This window comes from Geotrypetes seraphini, chromosome 4, assembly GCF_902459505.1.
Source record: "Geotrypetes seraphini chromosome 4, aGeoSer1.1, whole genome shotgun sequence".
In the NCBI taxonomy this organism is placed as follows: Eukaryota; Metazoa; Chordata; class Amphibia; order Gymnophiona; family Dermophiidae; genus Geotrypetes; species Geotrypetes seraphini.
The window spans coordinates 58,522,558-58,539,742 of NC_047087.1; the positions used below are offsets into that span (position 1 = coordinate 58,522,558).

Below are 17,185 nucleotides of genomic sequence, written 5' to 3' on the forward strand. Positions count from 1 at the left end.
ACAGCGAATAACATACAAAAAGTTATTTGTGGTTTTTCTGTATTCGCGGCATGCAGATCCCTGTAGGTAGATTTATGGGTATAACTAATTAGTGCAACATAAAATGTTACATGCATCTATAGTTGCTAGGGAAACCATAAACACCTTATCCAGGGTTCGGATAATTGCCTACTTATACGAAAGAGACCAGGGCTATATGAAATATTTTATTATAGAAATACAAAAATATAATTCACAAGCCAGCAGTAAATAATAACTAATTATTTGTTCACAATATCTCTGAATACATACATATATCTCATTACATAATTATTAAACAATAATCCCTAAGTAAATGAGCAAATATAACTACTTCTTACACACTAGGTAATTCCTTATAATAATAATTCCTGAATAGCAGCAATCTAAAAAATAGCTTATCACCATGGAGCTTAACTTTCCTTATCCCAAAGACAATAGAATTTTATCTGACCCAGCTGATAAGATAGATAATTCCTTATTCTCACCACTTGAAGGCTATACCTCCTTAAAACAGGAAGAGGGAATTTGTCCTTTCCTCAGCGAAGCAGAAGTGAAAATTCCTCTGATCAGGAACAGTCCGTTAGTAACTGGAAAAGCTGTAAATTAGGTTTGCCTGTCAGTAACAGTTTCCTTATGTGAGGTGAAAACCAGATCTGTATAAAAAGTCTTGTTTCTTCACTTTTGGTAGAGCTAATCACAAGAGGTAACTTATCAGATTTTTATTATTATAGAAGGTGTGCAGAGAGACCTATCCTAAGATCCAAGCTCCCTTACACCTCAGCACAGACTGACCATTAATTAGGCACCTTCTCAACAGATGACCTCCCTCTGACCAATCCAGAAACAATCCCAGTTAGTAGCCTTTCCCCAATTAATAGCCTTTCTGTATATTCGTGTACCAGCCTTAAGAGAGAGGTGCCTCAATAGATAAGAGAGAGACACATACCGATCATGGATGCTCATTCTTCCTACAACTTTCTCAGGAACTGAGCCAGGCAGATGTCCTTGACTGAAGAAACACAGAGTTCTTGTAAACAAATCCAGAATGCACCTGGCAGGCAGCAGGCAATAAAGATGATTTCTTCTTTTCTTTTCTTGCAAAAGATGGTTCAGGCTTTGTGACTAGAGAGTTGCACGGGGACAGTAATCCCACCCGTCCCCGCGAGGAATCCCTCCGTCCCCACCCGTCCCCGCGAGGAATCCCTCTGTCCCCACGAGGAATCCCCTCTGTCCCCACCCGTCCCCGCGAGGAATCCCCTCCATCCCCGCCCATCCCTATAAACTTCAGAAATAGTTATTTCATTTAATTATGCTACTGAATTAAAGGCTCTGGTAGAAACCCATTTACAAATAAGCAAAGAGATTATTAATTTGGAAATATTAATTGGGAATAATACATACTTTGTAAAGGGGTTTCTACCAGAGCCTCTAATGTAAATATAAAATATAAATACTCAGCTGATGAGAACCCCCAAGCTGTCAGCTGAGGACTTCCTTTGCAGTTGGCTGGGGGTCCCTTTTGCCAAGCTTGGCAGGCAGCAGTAGTGTCCCTGAGTCACAGATGCTGGCACCTCAATGGCTCATGGATGTTGCCAGCGACTGCTGTGCTCGGTGGAGGGGAGTTCTGGCCGTCTCTAGAGGAGGTCCTCTGCTGGCGATGCTTGGGGATCCCCACCAGTCACAGCAAGGGTCAGCAAGCACTTCAACAATGTAGAAATAAAAGCTGAAATGCATTTCCTTTTCTTTTGAACACAATACAAAGACATCTGCTGTATACATTTCCCAAAGCTAACATATTTTAGTCAATAAATTCCGTTTTTTACCTTTGTTGTCTGGAGACTTATTTTTCCATAAAGTTGGTCCCAGTTTCTTTTTTCCGCTTTCCCATCTTCTGTAAATTCTTCTGTTGCTGTCCATTGGTTCCTCCTACCATGGTCCAGCATTTATCCCTTTCTCATCTTTCGCCCCTGCCCACCAGTCTCATGCCCAACATTTCTCCTTCTATCACCCCTCTCCAGCACCATGTCACATCTCTCCCTCCATTCCCTTCACCACTATGTCCAACATTCCTCCCTCTTGCATCCATTTCAATCTGTCCCTCTGTTCTCTTTCCACCACAATATTTCTCCCTCTCATCTGTACTTCACTCCCTCCCTATGACCAAAAATTTTCCTTTCTTCCATTCCTGTGTACACAACCATCTCTTTCCCTCCCTTCCTCTCTCCCAAGTTCATGCCTTGTTTCCAAAAACGCTCTCCCTCCCCCACTTCAGCATCTCTTTCCCAAGTTCATGCCTTGTTTCCAAAAATGCACTCCCTCCCCCACCTCAGCATCGCTTTCCCTCCCTTCCTCCATCCTCTTTCCCAAGGTCATGCCTTGTGTCCAAAACGCACTCCCTCCCTCCATCCTCTCTCCCAAGTTCATGCCTTGTTCCAAAAATGCACTCCCTCCCCCCTTTTGTGTTCTGCCTCCCAGCCCTCATCTACAAGCAAAATGGAGCTCGAGCCGCGAGGCTCGTCTTCTTTTCCCTACCTGCCCTGCCGCAGCACACAGCCGACCGGAAGTTTTCCCGATGTCAGCGCTGACGTCGGAGGGAGGGAGGGCTTTGCTTAAGCCCTCCCTCCGATGTCAGTGCTGACATCGTGGAAGACTTCCGGTCAGCTGTGTGCTGTGGCAGGGCAGGTAGGGAAAAGAAGACAAGCCTCGCAGCTCGAGTGCATCGAACCCCGCAGGATCCCTGCGACCCTAGGGGGCGTCCCCATGGGATCCCTGTGACCCGAAGGGGGAACCCGCGGGATTCCCGTCGTTCCCGTTCCCGTGCAGCTCTCTATTTGTGACATCATAGAGGCCTAACCCCAGGTGTGAGAAGAAGGAACAACCCCTACATCCCCTATCTCCACGAATATGGAGGGAGAAGTGTAACTTGTAACTATAGGTAGCATACAAGATCATTTGTGTCTTAAAACATTTTTTCTTGTCTGATATAATAGTGTTTATAAAATGTATTGTGGTCCAAACCCAAAACATATTCAAATATTCTAAAATGTATATTTATTTTTAGGTCATTGGTGGCATTTCAGCTCCACAGATTCCTTCAGGGATTAATCCATTGCTAACTTGTGCTCAGTCCCAAAGGCTACTTGATGCAGAGAATCCTGTTCCAGTTATTAACCTGAAGGATGGAACACGACTTGCTGGGGACGATGCACCAAAAAGAAAAGATTTAGAGAAATGGCTTCAGGAACACCCAGGTTATGTAGAAGACTTGGGTGCATTTATTCCTGTGAGTATCTTTACTAAATACAATATAGCTATAGACAGACTCATAGATAGCTACATATTTTAGAATATATATCTATATTTCTATTTTATTAGGTTTTTTCATTCATATATCTATATTTCTATTTTATTAGGTTTTTTGCATTTTACCATGAAACTTAATCACTGAAGAATAACTGCTTGAAAAGTGGACGCGACCCATTTTGAAATAAACAATCAGAAAATCGCATGTGGAACCGTCTCAGTTTGAAAAAATGGCGTCTCATGTGAGACAGTTCCACATGCGATTTTCTCAGATTGTTTATTTCAAAACAGGTCGCGTCCACTTTTCAAGCAGTTATTCTTCTGTTTTATGATTCTAAAGACTCCTGAGGCAGGCCTGTTGGCCGAAACATGTACATGTCGAGCCATTGAGTCATTGATTGTACCATGATGACATTGGAAGAATAAAAAGATTTGTACATCTACAGATGTTTGTGGACACTATTTTAGTGCACACCTGTCTTTTTGGACAATTCCATTCTTCTTTTCTTTGGCATTTTTGCTTGTGGCTTTGTTGTTCCCCCGTTTTGTGTACTTAATCACTGAACCATTTAGCTTTCTTAATGGTCGCTATTTACAGCGACATCTAGGGGGTAATTTAGGTACCAAAAACACACATAAATTACTAGAATACCATCATATACGCACGTGTGTGCACATAGTTGCAAATACTCTATCTATACACTATTCCAATGGTCTAATTTTTAAGCAAAGGCTGTTTTGGGTACAAAAGAGGTGAAGAAGAACCATGTTCCTACTTTAGGCCATGACACCAATAATGCTTCTTGACCTTCATTCCTACCAGAACAGTTGGCCTTGATCACATATGCAAACACAGGACTAAAAACTAAAAATCATAATATATACAAATTAAACGCTAAGATGCCAGAGTCTGCATGCAGAGAAATAAAAACAACTTCATTTCATCCTGAGCAGTGCAAAATATAGACAGCAGATGTAAATTCTCAAAACTGACTTATTTCAGTCACTAAATTAAAAATAAAATCAATTTTCTTACCTTTGTTGTCTGATGATTTTATTTTTCTAATCATCTTTTCTCAGTCTTCTTGCACTTCCTTCTGTCTGTGCTCTTAACTCTGTTTCCAGGGCCGCCTTATCCATTTGCTGATTTTCTCTCCTTCACTTTCTGTCCTACATCCATCTTTCACACACTATCAAAATACCCAAAGAGGAATATCAAAACATCCATCTTTGACATTAACTTTTAATATTCAACTTTATTCAATTTTTCTGCTTCCTTCTCAAATCTACTTTTCAGTGTCTTCCCTTCCGATCTATCCACATGCACCATCTCCTTCCCTCTCTCTGCCCTTCACGTCTCCTCTAACCATATGTACCATGTCCTTCCTCTTTCTTCTCCTCCATTCCCATCTTTTCTAAAACATTTTTCCATCTTTCTTCCCTTCCCCACCCCTCCCTGTGCACCATCTCCTCCCTTTCTCCCCCTTCCTTTCCATCCCTGTGCACCATATCCTCCTCCTCCCTCCCCTTCTGGTTGTCAGACATCTCTCTCCCCTCCTTCCCACAGTCTGGCATCTCTCTCCCCTCCTTCCCATCCATCCTCCCCCTTTTTGGTCTGGCATATCTCTGTCCTTCTCTTAACCCTTTCCCCTACCTTTGTCTGGAATCTCTCTCTCTCTCTCTCTCTCTCTCCTCCTTCCTTTCCCCAGTCTGGCTTTTCTCTCTCTCCTTCCCTCTCCTCTCCAGTAGTCCAACATCCATCTCCTCCTTCCCATCCCTGGTATCTTTCTCTCCTCCTCCTCCTCCCCTTCCCTGGTCTGGCATCGTTCTCTCTCCTTCCCCCCTCCAGTGGTCCAACATATTTCTCTCAGAGGGTGGTGGATACATGGAACGTGCTACCAGAGGATGTGATAAACAGGAGCATGCTACAGGGGTTCAAAGAAGCTTTGGATAGGTACTTGGAAGACAAAGGGATTGAGGGGTACAGATAAGAGTTAAGGTAGATTATAGGGATGGGATTAGAGGTAAGTTACAAAATTAATCAGAGACCACTGTTCAGGCACTAGGCCTGATGGGCCGCCGCGGGAGCGGACCGCTGAGCAAGATGGACCTCTGGTCTGACTCAGCGGGGGCAACTTCTTATGTTCTTACGTTCTTCCCTTTTCTTTCTTTTTTTTCCTCCCCATCCCAGCAGTCCAGCATCTCTTTTGTAGCCACCCCCTGTGATTTCCCCCCCCCCACGGGATCCAGTAGTTCCGCCCTTCTCCTTCCCGGCAGCTCCTTTCGCAGGAGCCAATCAGGAAGCCACTCAGCGCTGAGCAGGGGCACCAAAGTGAACTCCTGCTCGGTGCCGCTCAGTGGTTCAAGAGAACTCATACAGCCACCGACAACCGGGTTAGCAGCGGGGCAGGAGCGCGGAAAGCTTGCTCCTGCTCGCACTACTGGACCACCAGGGATTCCAGCGACAGTGGAGGTAGGACAGACAGGGCAGGGAGGGGGAACAGGGTGGAAAGCCTGGGAGGGAAGGGGGCTTTGAGCAGTGCCTTGCAGGGAAGGGGCTGGATGCAGTCAGATCCTGACAGGGGAGGGGGCACTGTACAGGTGCTTAAGTATTTTTTTTTCTTAAAAACTGTTTTAAAAAAGGAGTACATCTTATATGCCAGTGCGTCCTATACACCGTCAAATACGGTAATTATTTTTAATTGCCTCTTTGAGTTTCAAAATTTTACAACAGAACAAATATATCCTCGAATGTGTACAAAGATTCTTGAACAAATAAGGCATTACACTAAATAGAATTCCAAAGAATAGTCATACACATGTAAAAATGTCTTTCCCTCATTCCTGTAAGAGAATCCATGAAAGGAAAAGAGAAACCAAAATGTTTGTATGAAAAGGTAGTGCAAATTGCTGCAAAGCTGATGGAAGTAAATGCAGGATCATAATAAGTAATTAATGCATTAATATAATCATAGCCTGGGGATTAAAACAGGAGATTAATTAGTTTTCAGAAATCACTGAAGTTCTTTAGTTGGTTTATTCATAATATTTGGAATTTGTTCAATAAAGTGTAGAAAATATATTTTCATAATCACCTATCTTCATAATATGTGTCAAATGATATCTTAAATTCAATTCATATGCTACATTTTTCAAATGAAGGCTTGAAATTGTAATGCAGATGTACGTCCCAACTTCTCATCTCTCCTCTTCTATTAACATTAGAGAATGCAGCTGCATGATGGGAGGCCCAAACAAAAAAGACATCGTTGCAGAAATCCTAATAAACTGAATGTCAATAGTCTTACTGGAGAAGAAAGAGTTCAGCTGATAAATCGAAGAAATGCCAGAAAGGTAGTATTAGTGTTGCATCAGTAGATGTCATGGATGCATTTGTCTATGATGTAGAACGCAATAGAGAACAGTCATGCACTGCCTCCAAGCATTTGGAGAACAATTTTATAAAGCATTTTCCTTGTGTAAAGCACATTCTGTAGCGCCTGGTAGACTGGTATAGTCCTTACGAATGGGTTATATACCTCACTGTTACCTGCAGGTGGAGACTGAGAACAAACTTGTGTATTAGGATAGACCCGCCCCCCCTTGCAATCCAGTCTATCTCAATCTCCAGCAGCAGGTGGTAAGACTAATTTGGTTCCCCTTGTAGAACTGTTGGAATTTGTTTTGGACTTCTGGGTTCCCCTTTTGTGCCGGACAGAGCTTCGATGGGTCCTGTTTGGAGATCCGTCTAACCTTGGGGGGAGTTAAACCCGGCGGGTCTCATGCTGGGTCCCTTCCTCCACCTCCCCAAATTTTTGTAGAGGTGCCTCAGCTGGCAGCCTGTCCCCCATGGTTGGTCAGCCTTCTAGCTTTGAGAGCCGTGGAGTCTGTTCTGAGTGAAAAAAAAATCCTGAGGCTGTGCAGGTCTAAAGGGCTCATTTCCCTTTAAAACTGCCTTTTTTACTGTATTTTTTCATCTAACCAGCATTTTTTTTGCAGCTAGGGCGGTTTTCAGCTCTAGACGCAAGGTACTCGCAGCCGGCCTGTGCAGGCCAGAGTGGTGGGGGGAGCCTCCTCGGCAGTGGATGCCGGCGGCCAGGGCACCCCGCTGCATGTACCTGGTGAGTTGGCTTCGGATCGTGGGGAAGCCCAGGCTTCCCCCGCCATCCATGCGGAAGGTTCCCCAGCTGCTGACGATCAGAATGCAAAGGATTCCCTTACTGCCAGAGCGGCTGGGGATTCCCTTTTCGCGTTGGTTGGTTCATTGGCCTCAGCGTCAGGAAAGTCCCAGGCTTTTCAAATGCGGAAGGCCACAGGAACTCCAATTTTGGTGGTTTCAGGTCCAATTTCGGCGGGAACCTCCTCCTTCATTTCTGTGTCCTCAGGTGACCTTCCCCCTCTTCTACCAATCAGTGCTCGCATTAGATTCAAAATATCATGTATTATGTACCACATCTTGTATGCAAGCTCAGCTATACCTCTCATAAACCTCTTCACCAATTCCCTATCCAATTCAACCAGAAATATCAAAAATTCCTTCTTATACTTCCTCCCCTAAAAGAATAAAATACAAGCGCACATTTAGCACACTTATCACCTACCTTGGTGCAAAAACTTAGAACATCCTCCCTACAACAATCAAAACCGAATCCAGCTATCTCAAATTTAAGAAAAAATACTGAAGACTTCTCTTCAGGGCAACACATTCCATTGACACAGATTGAGATTTTGATTCTTCAATGAAAAATGTTCTGCTAATTTCTTCTCTTTAACTCATTTTTAGAAAACCTTCCACCTTTCCTCTCCTCTCCCCCCTGTCCTCTGCGTTTCTCGAATTGTACATCGCCTTGAACCTACTTAGGCATAGAGCAACTCACAAATTGTAGATTAGATTACTGTATTTTTCGCTCCATAAAACGCACTTTTTTCCCATCCAAAAGTGGGTGGAAATCTCGGTGCATCTTATGTAACAGAGGTACAAAAAAATGTGCCACCCCCTGTACCGTTTAAAAACACCCCTCCTGCCGCCATACCTTTTTAAAACACCCCGCCCGCTGCGCCGCCACACGCCTGCTGCACCTTTATTAAACACCACCCTTGCACGTCCGCCACCGCAACTCACAGCAATTTGTTGCAAATAACCTCGTGGTCGCGGTATGAGCGGCGACGGGAGTTTGTGGCTTTTTGAGTGCGCGAATAAAACATCTACGAGTTGACTGAAGTTTTCATAATTTTTTTGTGGGGGAGATTTAAGTTGGGGTGTTCCATCATATTTTTTGATCCCGGGGTGATTGGGGGGTGGGATGCAGCTCTTAAGTCTTCTCCTCATGCTTCTGTTTTGGTGCTTGTGCGCGTGAGAGAGAGAGTGCGTGATGGGAACTGAGCTTCGGTGAAAAGTTTCGCTCGGCGCTCGCACTGTTTCATGGCTCATCAACCTCCACGAGCCTGGGGTCATTTTTGGGGGTGTTCCCCCCTTCCTCCGACGGGAGAATCCCAGGAGCTTGGGAGAGGGGGGAGGACGTCAGCCTCACGGGCGGCGTTGACCTTGGGCCAGTTGCGGAGTTCTCGTCAGCGAGTTTCTGGGATGTTTTGTCCGGGGAAGGGGAGAGGGGTCCGAGTCAGCCTAAGGCCCCTCTCGCCCCACTTGTCATTCTCTTGTCTATGCAGGCTCTTAAGGCATCACCTCGTCCCCCACCCTGCTGTAATGTCTGCGGTGGTGCGCAGCCTGAGCCTGAGCCTGAGCCGCTGCCTGCTGCCCGCCGAAGCCAGCCGCGAGCCTTTTAAGGTCCCAATTTCCACAGTCCTTTCATTTCTTCAGGATGGTCTCAAAAAGACCCTGTTGGTTAGCTCGTTCAAGGTACAGGTAGCAAGTCTCTCGGGCCTTATGGCTCGAGTAGAGAAAGGGTCTTTGGCCTCCCATCCAGATGTGTACAGGTTTCTGAAGGGAGCGCTGAATTTTCACTCTCCCATATGACAACTATTTCCAACGTGTAATCTTAACTTTGTGGTACGGGCCTTCAGTAGAGCCCCATACGAGCCCTTGCAAGAAGTATCACTGATGGATCAAACCATCAAGATGGTTTTCCGGGTAGCTATTGCCTCAACAAGAAGGGTTTCAAAACTTCAGACTCTATCATGTAGAGAGCCATTCCTCAGAGTTACAGAGGCAGGTGTGTCTCTACATACATTGCCTTCCTTTCTGTCAAAGGTGGTGTCAGTGTTACATGTCAGTCAGGAAGTCCAATTGCCTCCGTTCCATGTGTAAAGAAAAAGGTCACTGTTTGGGAGTTACTGCTATGAGGAGAGTTCTTCTCTATTATTAGAGGTTTTGAATGATTTTCGCCTTTCAGATCATCTTTTAGGATCACCAGTCCTGGCAGACCAAGGAAAGACCAAGGCTTTTTTTTTTTATTTTTTATTTATCAATTTTCAAATAAACAATCAATTATACACTTGTACAGAAAGGAGAGGCATTAAAGAACACATTCCAAGCAAATCAATAATTATAATCTTAGCAAAAATAATCTTAATCTCCTCCTCAAGTCCTCATATCAATGGATCCAAGATGTAAAACAGTGAGCCTTACAAAAATCTTAGTAATATATCAATAAGAAGAAAAACAGGAACACAGTTAGCTGAAGGAAGTGACCTATTAGGATTTTTTTTTATATACCGCCTATCAAGGTTATCTAAGCGGATTTTACAATCAGGTACTCAAGCATTTTCCCTATCTGTCCCGGTGGGCTCACAATCTATCTAACGTACCTAATCAAACAATGAACACTCATGTATTAATCCCAGCTTTCAGGTGTGCAGCTGACAGAAAGGTTGTCAGTTGTATAGGATCAAAGAAAACATATGTGTGGTATATTATCACACATTTACATGGGTGTCTTAAGAAGAAAGAGGCTCCAAGAGCGTTAACTCCCGGCTTCAAAATCAGAAATTCACGACGACGCCTTTGGGTATCTCGAGCCAGATCCAGAAATATTTGTATTTTAAATCCCAAAAATTATTTTGACTTATTTTTGAAGTAAAGTCTCAGCAACCAGTTTTTATCCGGTGCTAAGGCAACAGTGAGAAGTAAAGTTGCAGGTGTCGCAATTTCCTTGTCCGACTGTTCTAATATCAGTGAAACATTTAAATTCTGTTGGACCTCTGTAGGTAGTTGTAGTTCTTGATGTTGTTGATGTTGTCCTTCAATTTTCCGAATAGGCAAATAATAAGCCTGAGTTAAAGATGGAAGCAATTCTTCTGATATATCCAAGATTTCTATCATATATCTTTTTATCATCTCTCTCGGAGATATTGTTGCCACTTTGGGAAAATTAATCAGCCTGAGATTGTTATTACGAGAAAGATTATCTAAAGCTTCCAATTTTCTTCTCATATTTATATTGTCTTTCATTAGCATTTCATTAAGTTGTTTGGTGGCAACATTTGAATCGTTAAGGTCCTGAATATCTGTTTGTAAACCTTTAATATTTGTTTCATGGATATTTAACTTTAATTCAATTTGGGAAACTTGAGGTTTTATAGATTTTGCCAAATCTGCCACCAGATCCCATATCGCCTCAAGAGTTATTTCTCTAGGTTTCTCTATTTCAACAAATTGTTCTTTTTGAATAGGAAAATTAACTATAGCTGACCTTTCTTCCTGCATGCTGATCTCCTGGAAGCTGCATTCCTTCTTGTTGCTCTGAGCCTCAACCGTTACCGGACTCACAACATAGGAGTCCAAATCCATTCTCCCCTGTCCGGTGACCAAAGCGTCACTGGGCAGGAGCTCACCGACCTCCGATGGCTCTACTGTCCGAGGGGAGCTGGTATGCTGAGGAAGAGGGGGTGGAGTTCTGGCGTCGGGGCTTAACGATATCTCCAAGCCCGGGGAGACCAAATCCTGCTCACCACCAAGTGCTCCCAACGGGGAAGCCGACGCCGACACTTCCTGCATCCGGCGTATTAGGTCTTCGATGTTGCCGAATCTAGCGGGGTCAGAGCGCCGCGAGGCTACAGCGGCACTTCGTCCCCTTCTCTTCGGCATTACAGGATGGGGGTAAACACCGCAGAAAAAGAAAAAACAGCCAGGTACTCGATCTCGGATCTAAACGGGACGCTCAGCTAGCTGTCCCGTCGGCCATCTTGGATCCTGTCAGGCTTCTATGATTTCTAGATGGATCCGCATAGCTATTTCATCTGACTACATTGGCTGTGGTAGATAGCTGCCAATCTGAAGGCACATTCCACCAGAATTGTGGCTTCTTCAAGGCAAAATCATAGGCAGTTCCACCTGACGAGAGTTGTAGGGCAACTACATGGTCCACTATCCATACTTTCACAAAGTTTTACAGAATGGACGTGAAGATACAACTGGACAACGCTTTGGGTCCTCGGTGCTAGCAGCAGGCTCATCTGCCCTGCCGTAGATTCAGGGGACAGCTTTGGTATGTCCCACTGGTCAAGATCCGTGCTCCTTTTGCATTGGAAGGCAAGATTAGGTTCTTACCTCGATAATCTTCTTTCCAGTTATAATGAGGACAAGATTTAGGATAAGGGGAGTCCCAAGCGTAATCCTATGAACTCCCCAAATCCATTCAACCCACAATTTCCAGGTTCTGGAAATGAGGCAGAAATCCATTTGAGGCTCCTGACTTCTTAGAAAATATACCTTTACCCAGGACCCAAGGAAAACAAGATATTAGGTAAGAAGGAAGATAAGAGTCATAGTGAATTACCTAAGAAACAGGAGGAGATAGTGTGGAAAGAGCATGGGGGGCGGGGAGAATATTTCTATGGAGCTGTCTGAGAATAGAGAGGTAGAAGAAGATATGGAACTAGAGGTTTAAGGAAGGATGAGGACAATTCAGGGAGGGGAACCCCCAATAGTGTTCCATGTGAGTGGTGAATTCCTCTCCTTACACTATGACCATTTAGATAGGGAAGTTCCCATATAGGGATCCAGGAAGACTTGAATAATTATCATTTTTCTTTAAAGAAAGTTTTGGTTTATATGACTCTTATATAACTCAAGAATGACATCAAGAGGAAATTTGCATATGGACTAATTTGCACATATGATAGTTTATCCCAGGACAAGCATGCAGCATATTCTTACATATGGGTGATGTCATCCACGGAGCCTCAATGCGGACAGCCTCACAAGCAGACTTGCTTGAAGAACTTTAGAATATTTGCAACTGCCGCACCGCACACGCACGAGTGCCCTCCCGCCCAACGTAGAGCGCGTGTCTCTTCAGCGTCTCCTCAGTTCTAAGTTTTCTGCGGAGCTGAGAAGCCCTTGTTTCAAAGCTCTGCACGACAGTTAGTTTTAAACTCGTGTCTTCTTTCACCACGGCTCCTACTGGAACAACTGACTAACTCAATCAGACACAGGAGAACCCACACACTATTCACACACCCACCTACCAAAAATGTCAAACGAAGAAAAATGTACGACAACCTACTAGCCACCAGAGCAGCAAAGCTGGACAGACAACTCACAAAACTGCTATCCTCGACCACAGACTACAAAACCTTCAAAAAAGAAACAAAAAACCTACTCTTCAAAAAATACATTAAACCTCTATAACAGAACCAGACCCACCCCAAGCTTCAACCAAAACACTATCTACATAGCAAATCAAAAAATATTCAAATCACTCATTAGGCATTTATTAGTATCTTGACAATTCTCATGTAATCCACCAAATGTATTTCATAGCATCATAACAATTCTTATGTAATCCACCTTGAACCGTAAGGTAATGGCGGAATAGAAATCACTAATGTAATGTATTTTATTTGCAGGGTTGCTGTGTTATTTACATGTTTGTTTTTTTAAAAAAAAGTTTTTTTTTTTCCGTTCGTGTCACATTGGGGCCTACACCGCAGCCTCAGCCTGCGGGCTTCGATTTTGCCATGGCCGTGTTTCATTCCATGTCCCGGAAGGTTACAGGGTCAAGAAGTGTAGCCGGTGTCAACGCGTGATCTCCATCACTGACCCACATAAGTGCTGTATACAGTGTTTAGAGCCTGATCATCGTCTGGAGTCGTGCGACCGCTGTGCTACACTTCAAAATCGAGCCCTTAAACGTTGTCGAGTTCAGATTGAAAAAATATTCGGGGGAATGAATCGGCCTCTACCTAAGGCCTTGACCTTGATTCTGGCCCTGACATCGACACCAGCAAAGTCTTCTAAGGGGCAAAAATCTTTATCCTCTATCTTGCTTAAACTTTCCTCGATGGGGAAGTCCTCGTCTTCAGGGAAATCTACTAAATCTCCTGAGGTGCCGTTATCCTCACTGTTTCCCTCAGGTAAGACAGCTCATCCAACTCCTCCGGACATGCCACCCTTAGAACAGGTGGGTCAAAGGCTGCCCAGGAAATGTGTCTCAAAATCGAGGCACCACTCTTCCTTGAGATCATCTTCCTTGGAGACTGTAACCACACCAAATGTACCAGATTCAGTGGTCTCGATGCCAACTTTGCAGAATATGTTGGAAACTATTCTGCATCAGGAGTTTGGTAACATGCTTGCCAAATTAACTCCTGCTTTGACTCTGCTTCCTGCAGTCCAGCCTGAGCACTTAGCAGTATTACAAGGAGTCGAGTCCTTGAGAGTGCTTCGAGCTCAGTCTACACACTCTAAACAAGGAGTTGAATCCTTAAGAGTGCCTCGAGATACCCCTATACAATGAGCTGAGTCCTTTTCGTTATCTCGACGTTGTTCTCTAACTTCCAGTCCTACCTCTTCAAATAAGGTGTTGCCCTTTTCGAGGCACAGGACAAGGACTCCTCGACATTCATCTTCGAGGCTGGATCCAACTCAATCATGGGACTGTGATTCGAGGCATATTTCTCCACATCGTCTGTCGAGGCATTCATCAAGGCCCAGGTCTTCTTCTCGAGACCGGTCTCGTTTATCGAGGCATCGAGACTCTTTGAGATCACCAACTCCTTCATCGAGGAGATCTGTTGTAGAGCCTCACCACTCTCGTCAGTCGAGTTCTTCTCCTGCAAGGTTCTCTTCACATTCCAGAAGTGGGTCATCTTTGCCAGTGGTCTCAGATCTCAGGTATCAATACTCAGGAGAGGCTTCACCTTCGTTCTCTGCTATGAGAGGTCTCTCGAGGGGTTCCCAATCACCTTCTCCTCAACGAGGTCATATCTCTTCAGAAACGGTATCCTTTACCAAGTTTCTATGCCAAATGAGTAAAGATCTTAACATCACTTTGGAATCTGACTCAAAATACACTGAGTATTTGGAAGAACTGGGTATGCCTCAACCTCCTAGATAGTCTCTCAAATTACCCATGAATGCCATTCTTTCTCAAACTTTCAAAAGAAATCTTGATACACTATATTCTGTTCCTGCTGTGCCAGCAAAGTTGGAATCTTGATACAAGATGGTCCATTGTAAGGGATTTGAGAAGTCTCAATTATCCCATCAGTCTCTTCTCATAGAGTCTTCTTTAAAAAGAACCAATCCTGCCAAGGTTTATGCCACCGTCCCTCATGGCCGAGAGGGCAGGACTATGGACAAGTTTGGTCGTCTGCTGTATCAAAATTCAATGATGACAAACTGAATTTTGAACTACAACTTACCTGAAGCATTTGGTCAATGCCATGCCTGGTTTTTTTTTTTTTTTCAAATATCTTCCTCAACTTTGATTTCCAGAGTTTCAACACATGCATCACACTCTGGGTCAACTTCATATGCATATGGTTCAAGCTGAATATGATGTGTTTGAAATGTCCTCTAGAGTCACTGCATTCTCGGTTGCGATGCGTCGGCTGGCCTGGCTCCACATCATAGATATGGACCCGAATCTACAAAATCGACTGACTCATTGCCAGGGCAATGAGTTGTTTTGATGACTCTATTGAGGCAACTACAATGCGCTTATCTGAGTATGAGAAGTTGTTTGCTTCCATAATCAAGCCAAAGCCTTCCACCCCTAGGGATTTTAGGCCTACTCCATCTTAGAGGCATTTTCCTCAGAAGGCAGCACCTTATTCAAGGCCGCCTCCTAAGAAACAACAGCAGCAACAGTAATGGTGGCAAAAACCTCAGACTCCTGCAGCACCCAAAGCCTCTCAGTCTTTTTGACCATCTAACACAGAGCATAACCTCAATCGTTCTGCCTCTGTTACTCTCCTCTCTCCATTGGGGGGGTCGTCTCCATAATTTTTACCAATGATGGGAGCTCATTACATCCAACCTCTGGGTCCTCACTATTATCAGGGAAGGTTAAACTCTTCACTTCATCCAGATTCTACCAGATCTTCCCCCAAGAGAGTATCCTTCCAATCCGTCGCAGACCACCCTTCTTCTTCAGGAAGCTCAAGCTCTGCTTCGTCTCCGTACCATCAAGGAAGTTTTACTCACGTTACTTCCTTGTCCCGAAGAAGATGGGAGATCTGCGACCTATATTGGATCTCAGAGCTCTCAACAAATTTCTTGTCAGAGAAAAATTCCGGATGCTGTTTCTAGCATCCTTGTATCCCCTTCTAGATCACAATGATTGGTCATGCTCTCTAGATTAGAGAGTTGCGTGGGGACAGAAATCCCACCCGTCCCTGTGAGGAATCCCACCATCCCCATCCGTCCCCGCAAGAATCCCCTCCGTCCCCACCCGTCCCTGCGAGGAATCCCCTCCGTCCCCGCCCGTCCCTATAAACTTCAGAAATAGTTATTTCATTTAATTATGCTACTGAATTAAAGGGTTTGGTAGAAACCCATTTACAAATAAGCAAAGAGACTTTATTAATTTGGAAATATTAATTGGGAAGAATACATACTTTGTAAACGGGTTTCTACCAGAGCCTCTAATGTTTATAAATTTTTATCAACTGAAGTAGTTGATAGAAACGTAATTAAGTGTCCAGGTTATGAATACAAAGATTAACGAATAATATGGAACACTCAGTTTTACATATAATGTAAACTTAAAACAGAGGAAAAAAGACCTCAAAAAACCCCTGGACTATAATCAAACAGATCATAACCAATTGGGGTTGGTTTTCATCACTGGTCAAAAACCCCTGTGTAATTTTTTAATTTTTGTATAAATTTATTTTTCATTAAATATGTGTTGTAATCGTATATAAATATAGTGATAGAATATCAAAATTTTTCATATCAAAATCTCTCTTGTTATAATTGAGCATAACAAAACCAGCAGCTCTATGTTGAAATTCACAAATAAAATTGCAAATAGCTTCAAGGCATCAAGCACTTATCTTAATAACCCAACGGAGGTCCCATCCGTTTCGCTTCAACAGGCTTCTTCGGGGGTATCAATAGTGCTTGTTGTAATGCCGGTGAAAGTTAAATATTGCTCACAAATTCTAAAAATAAGAGAGAAAAAACATTATATGAATATTTTAACGGCAAATCAAGACCCATAAATTTTAATGATGAAATAATGTGGTAAAGCGGTGATTCCTGCACCCATGATAAAACGTACTAATATGTACCACAACTATCCGATCATATATTGATGACTCACTGATTCTAAAGTTATCTATTTAATGAAAACCCATGTGATGTTATCAACAACCACAGAACTGGCCGGATCAAATGTCGTTTGACCCAAAACGGAAATGGCATTAGCCTATGACTACATGGTCGACAATGAAAAATATATTTAAAATATATTTAAACAAACTTGCCTGTAACCTAGCTGCATATTCGATGTTTTCATAAAGTAGAATACAAAATGGCGCCCGGATTTAAACAGGACGCCTGGAAAATTTGACCAATCAAAGCACTACTGACATCACAAATAGTGACGTATGTGGGTATAACAAAGGTACACATAACAATATAAAGTGTATTCAATAATCAAAACAAGTAAAA

The 17,185-nt window shown here is 43.4% G+C and overlaps 1 protein-coding gene across 1 annotated transcript in view; it reads left to right on the plus strand.

The window, feature by feature from the left end:
* The window catches only part of CHD9 (chromodomain helicase DNA binding protein 9), a 499,652-nt gene that overhangs the window by 454,463 nt on the left and 28,004 nt on the right, over positions 1 to 17,185 (plus strand). The window contains 2 exon segments of the mRNA XM_033940083.1: positions 3,083 to 3,304; positions 6,550 to 6,678. Coding sequence (XP_033795974.1) covers positions 3,083 to 3,304; positions 6,550 to 6,678 — 351 coding nt within the window.